Source organism: Primulina tabacum, chromosome 10 (assembly GCF_025594145.1).
Source record: "Primulina tabacum isolate GXHZ01 chromosome 10, ASM2559414v2, whole genome shotgun sequence".
NCBI lineage: Eukaryota > Viridiplantae > Streptophyta > Magnoliopsida > Lamiales > Gesneriaceae > Primulina > Primulina tabacum.
Window position 1 is genome coordinate 10,584,148 of NC_134559.1, and position 5,863 is coordinate 10,590,010.

The 5,863-nt window shown below is 45.6% G+C and overlaps 1 protein-coding gene across 1 annotated transcript; it reads left to right on the forward strand.

Moving 5' to 3' along the window:
• The first annotated feature begins 1,831 nt into the window (after positions 1-1,831).
• LOC142504905 (uncharacterized) lies at positions 1,832-5,487 on the forward strand. The gene is made up of 2 exons (XM_075617746.1): positions 1,832-4,635; positions 4,686-5,487. The coding sequence occupies exons 1-2, from the start codon at positions 1,832-1,834 to the stop codon at positions 5,485-5,487; spliced, it is 3,606 nt and encodes a 1,201-aa protein (XP_075473861.1).
• Positions 5,488-5,863: the final 376 nt, after the last annotated feature.

A 5,863-nucleotide genomic window follows, 5' to 3' on the forward strand; every position in this document is an offset into this window, starting at 1 on the left:
ATGCACCTCACACAATTTCCATGGATCAGGATGTCCAATAGTGGGAACAACAAATTCAGTTATGGTTAGCCCCATATTTAAATTCATGATACTTATTTTATCATGTTCTCAAATATTTTTTATCCTTACGAATTGGAAAATCTGGATTGAAGAGTTCAAATAAGACATTACAGTAGAGCAATGACCAATGCAAGAGTAATAACACATGAATTAGTGCAAGTTCTATGGAAAGTGCAAGTAGTGCAAGTGCAGGTGCATGGAATAGTGCAGATGAAACTGCCAATGTAGGAACTCAAGCCAATGTGCTAGTGTGCATTTTGTTTGAAGAATATAGACTGTTGATTGATTGTTTTTTTTTAATTTTGAAATAAGAATGACAAATGCCAATAACGTGTTTTGGTTTAATGGAAATTTTTAGAAACATGGGAGTAATGTGTTTTGGTTACAATTGTTAGAAACTTGGAAGTAATGTGTAATGTGTGTTCGAAATTTGAATGTAATGTTTTTTGGTTTATGGATAGGAATACACCGTTATTTATAAGATGTTTTGTTTTGGTTTAATGGATTGGAATATAATAGTAAATATATCTTCATTTACTTAGCAACACAATGAACATACATTCATTTCATTCATAACCAAAATACACCAAAACATATACGTTAATAGACTTCACTTATAACTAATACAAACTTCTGCCCACACTAGAACTTCAATACATAATCAACTCACAATCTACATTGCCTAAAGCACCAAATTACTTAATGATACCCAGGGATGTCCCGGATCATGGATGGGTCTCGGGACGTCCTGGGCCAGGGAGCCTGACCATGAGGTGTGCCCGAGTCAGAGGGATGAAATGTTCCTGGGTCAATAAAGCAACCAGATGGATTAACACCCGAGTCATGGAACTACCCGGGACGAGGAGAGTACGACTTGAAGAATTCATGGAGTGGCAGCCAGTTAATAGGTCGGGCTATTGGAACACTCGGAACATAATTTCCCCGGGACGTTGCATGCCCGGGCCCTCTTAAGAGATCCTGAGAGATATTTTACCCAAGCCACCTCGGTATGAGTGAAGCATTTAATGGCGCCGACTTGATAGAGTATGCACAGCTGACCTATCTCTGACAATAACATAAATGGTTGACAAAATTGAGTGGACTGGATGTGACTAGTATGAGATTTGACATGTCAGAACAATAGGGTTTAATCAGCCACCCTACTATAATTAATGCTCAAACACAAAGAACGAGGTCATCATTGCATCCTCTACTATAAATATCAGGTTCTTTACTTGCATTTACTCTCGATTCAGATATTAACTCACAAATTGAATACTCTCATTTATTGCTCATTTACTCTCCACTCCTCACACCAATCACACAGCCATCACTTGGCTACATTGGTTTTCTTGCTTGAGTTCCTCACTGACTTAAGCATCGGAGTGGTCACGCCAGACATCCCTCCGGCGCCCATTCACGTGGTTACTTTCTTGTTCGCAGATCTCTCAAATCTCTCAAGAATGAAGTTCAATCCAAACGTCCAACTCATATTTCCTCAACATCTTGATAGCAAATCCGGCAGAGTAGCCGACCCGACTCACTCCATTTCACCAGGGTTGCATCATTGGCGCCGTCTGTGGGAAATTTGAGTTCTAAGGCGTTGATATGGCTCCTACCAGAAGAGCAAATCAAGAAACCTCCCGGATTCAAGAAGAGAACAACCCGTCTTTCGGGTGCATGTGGCCCCCCACGTGATGGTCCCCAGCCCACCATCCATTTAACTCCCGAGGCATTGATCAAAATCATAGGTGAAGCTGTTAAGACAGCCATGGCAAAGGAAACCACTACACATCATTCCAGTCACCCAGAGCAGCAACGCGAGCAGCCGCAGGCGGAAGAGAGAAGGGAGGAGGAAAGAGAGTCAAGTGCGGGTTCTAAGTCTCCTACTGTGGCAGAGGAGTTGGAAGAATTGAGGAAGAAGGTGAAGGCGTTGGAAGAGCAGGTTGTTTCTAAGAACAGTGCTCAAGTTGTGAAGGGTTGTCCATTCTCTGATACCATTGTCCGGGAACCACTGCCCGGGCACTTCAAGTCGACCAAAATCAAGGACTATGATGGGAGTTCTGACCCCGAGGAGCATCTTGCTCGCTTTGAAAATATGGCCATGCTGCATTGCTATGGTGACCAGATCAAGTGTAAAGTATTTTTAACTACTCTGGTCGACTCTGCACAAAGATGGTTCGAAGGGTTGGTACCGCAATGCATTCATTGTTTTGAAGACTTTCAAAAGGTATTCTTGCAGCAATTCAGCAGCAACAAGAAATACAAGAAGACTGCTTTCAGTTTGTTTGAGGTGAAGCAGGGACAAGATGAAACCTTAAGGGCGTACATCAAAAGATTCAACCGGGTGGCCCTAGATGTCCCATCCTGTGCACCCGAGACAAAAACTACCGCATTCATGCAAGGACTATGGGAAAGGGATTTCTTTCGATCCGTGACCAAAAAATTGCCTGAGAACTTTGAAGATCTTCTATCCCGGGCAGAGAAGTACATCAATATGGAAGAAGCACAGAACCAGAAGAGGGAGGCTTTGAAGAGATCGAGGGGAGATCGGGCTGTCAGGCCTGAGGAGAGAGCTCACAAGAAAAGTGGTCCGGGACTTTTCTCTTATGTCCCTCTGAGGATTGCCCGGGATCGAGAAATCCAGGAATGCAGCTCAGACACGGCCCCACTTCCTAGTCCAATGGCGAGGGCACCAAGACCAGAGAAGAGAGGGTCTTGCACCCTTCACAAGGAATGTTCTCACAGTACCCATGAGTGCCGAACTCTAAGGAAGGAATCTAGCAAGCGTCCCATGACAGTCTCTCATCCTCCTCGGGATAAGTCTAGACAGCCACCCTGGTTGTCTCGACGTCCCGGGCAGGGTACTCCTCACAAATCAGCAAACATCCCGAGTGGAAGCAAAAGGGAGGAAACGAGTTCCCGGGAGGAAAGGAGCAGACAAGTTGAAAGGAAGGACCCTTCCCCAAGCCAAGGAGTAATAAAAATGATTTCGGGAGGATCCACAGATGGTGATTCCAATCGGGCTCGGAAAGCGAGAAGCAGGAGGGAGTGCTTTGAAGTTGATGGAAGGGGGAGAGATGAGCCAGTTATAAGCTTCGGACCAGAAGACCTCAGGGGAGTCAGTCTACACCACAACGACTCTCTTGTTATCCAAGACCGAGTGGCTAATTATGATGTCTTGCGAGTATTTGTTGACAATGACAGCTCTGTCAATGTCATTTTTAAAAAGGCACTGGTCCAAATGGATTTGCATGAATATCACTTAAAGGCGGTTGAGACTGCCTTGTTTGGATTTGCTGGACATGCAATGTACCTTGAGGGGGAAATCACCCTGCCACTGACCCTGGGAACCGGGGATTTGAGGAAAACTATGATGACAGTCTTTACAGTGGTGGACGCCCCGTCCTCCTACAATATCATCTTGGGGAGGCCAGCTATGAATGAGATGAGAGCTGTGGCCTCCACTTATCACCAGAAAATTAAATTTTCAGATCGAGGACAGGTCGGGGAAGTCAAGGGGGATCAACCCTCTTCTCGGAAGTGTTATGGGGAGACTGTCCGGGTAGACCAGAAGAAGGCGAGAAGGGAGGGGAAGGGGAAAGAGAGTCAAGAAGAGGTGGCCAGAGAGAGAGAAGTACATTTTGTTGCGGACAAAGAGCGAGAAGTGGTGGAAACTGAGCCGGGAAAGCACGTCCGGGTGGTTCGAGACATCAACGCGTCCACCCGGGTAAATCTTCTAAATTGTTTAAAAGCTAACATTAGTGTTTTCGCCTGGTCTCAACAGGAACTAGCCGGGATATCACCCCAAGTGGCTGAGCACAAGTTAAATATTTTCCCGGGATCCCGGCCCGTGAAGCAGAAGAAGCGGCATTTCGACCCTGAAAAAGATGAAGTCATTGAAGAGCAAGTGGGAGAACTGTTGAGGGCCGGCCATATCAGAGAAGTCCAATTCCCTACTTCGCTCTCAAATGTGGTCCTCGTTCCAAAATCCACCGGGAAGTGGAGAACGTGTGTCGACTTCAGGGACCAAAATAAAGCGTGCCCCAAAGATTGTTATCCACTTCCCCTGATTGATCAGCTGGTGGATTCAACCTCTAGATGCGAATTATTAAGCTTTCTAGATGCCTATCAGGGGTACCACCTAATCCCCTTGGCTCTTGAAGACCAGGATAAGGCCAGTTTTATCACCTCCGGAGGCACCTTCTGTTATGTTGTTCTGCCCTTTGGGTTGAAGAATGCTGGGGCTACAAACCAACGCTTGATGAATCATGTCTTCCAAAGGCAGATAGGCCGAAATATTGAGGTATACGTGGATGATATTCTAATCAAGACTCGAGAGGTCTCCTGCTTTATTGATGATCTGGCCGAAATCTTCACCACTTTGAAACAGTATGGAATAAAGCTCAACCCGGCCAAATGTGTATTTGGGGTGAGAAGTGGGAAATTTTTGGGTTTCTTGGTAACTGACAGGGGAATCGAAGTCAACCCCAAAAAAATCAAAGCAATAATAGACATGATTTCTCCTCAATCTGTCCGGGATGTGCAGAAGTTAACTGGGAGGATTGCAGCCTTGTCACGCTTTATTTCCCTGTCTGCTCATCGAAGTTATCTATTTTTTCAAGTTTTGAGGAAAGCACAAAAGTTTGGCTATGTGAACAAGCTTTTCAAGACTTGAAGAAGCATCTAGCCGAGCTGCCTGTCTTGATAAAACCAGAGCTCGGGGAAAAATTGTGGATCTATTTATCTGCTACTGAGTACGCTGTTAGTTCGGTGCTCGTCAAGGAAGAAGGGGCCGACCAGAAGCCGGTATATTACGTCAGTCATGCCCTCCGAGGAGCAGAATTGAAATATAGTGAAGTGGAAAAAATAGCCCTGGCTCTGGTAATGACTGCCCGGAAACTCAGGCCTTATTTCCTCTCACATCCAATTATGGTTCTCACCAATTCTCCACTCGGGAGGATCATGACACACACTGAAGTCTCGGGGAGAATGATTAAGTGGACTGTAGAGCTCGGGGAATATGACATCGAATACAAACCTCGAGTTGCTATTAAAGCCCAAGCATTGACAGACTTTTTGATTGAAATGATTCAACCGGAAGAAGAAGAGGTATGGAGATCTTTTGTTGATGGTGCATCAAATTTATCAGGGTGTGGAGTTGGGGTGGTCTTGATTGCCCCATCAGGGGAAAAGATTAAGCTGGCTCTGAGGATCGACTCCAGGGTCACAAATAATGAAGTAGAGTATGAGGCCGTTCTGGCAGGGTTGCAGGTTGCCCGGGAAGTCGGCGCTTCCTGGGTCATTATTTATTCTGACTCTCGGTTGGTCACACAGCAAATCAAGGGAGCGTACGAGGCCAAGAACGAAAAAATGCTCGAGTATCTGGGGCTCATCACGGCCCGAGCAGCGTCTCTGACCAGCTAGAGCATCGAACAAATTCCCAGGGAGGAAAATGCAGAAGCTGATACGTTAGCCAAATTAGCTACTTCCATGTCAGATATAAGCACCCGGGAATTTCTATGTTTTACCCGGCTGGTGCTCTCTATTGATGAAGAAATACCCCCGATTCAGAGAAGCTCGTGGATGACCCCTATCATTGAATATAAAGTCCACAGCAAGCTCCCAGAAGATCGGGCTCGAGCCGCAAAAATCAAAAAACAAGCACCAGATTCGCCTTTTTGAATGATGTTTTATACAGGCGATCATATCAAGGCCCATTACTCAAGTGCTTATCAGACGATGAGGTAGAGTATGTCCTCCGAGAAATACACGAAGGATGCTGCGATGAACACCTCGGTGG

Coding starts and splice junctions, on each gene's coding strand:
- LOC142504905 (XM_075617746.1), top strand. CDS start 1,832: ATGGCAAAGGAAACCACTACACATCATTCCAGTCACCCAGAGCAGCAA. Junction 4,636..4,685: donor ACTGGGAGGATTGCAGCCTT/GTCACGCTTTAT, acceptor TATTTTTTCAAG/TTTTGAGGAAAGCACAAAAG.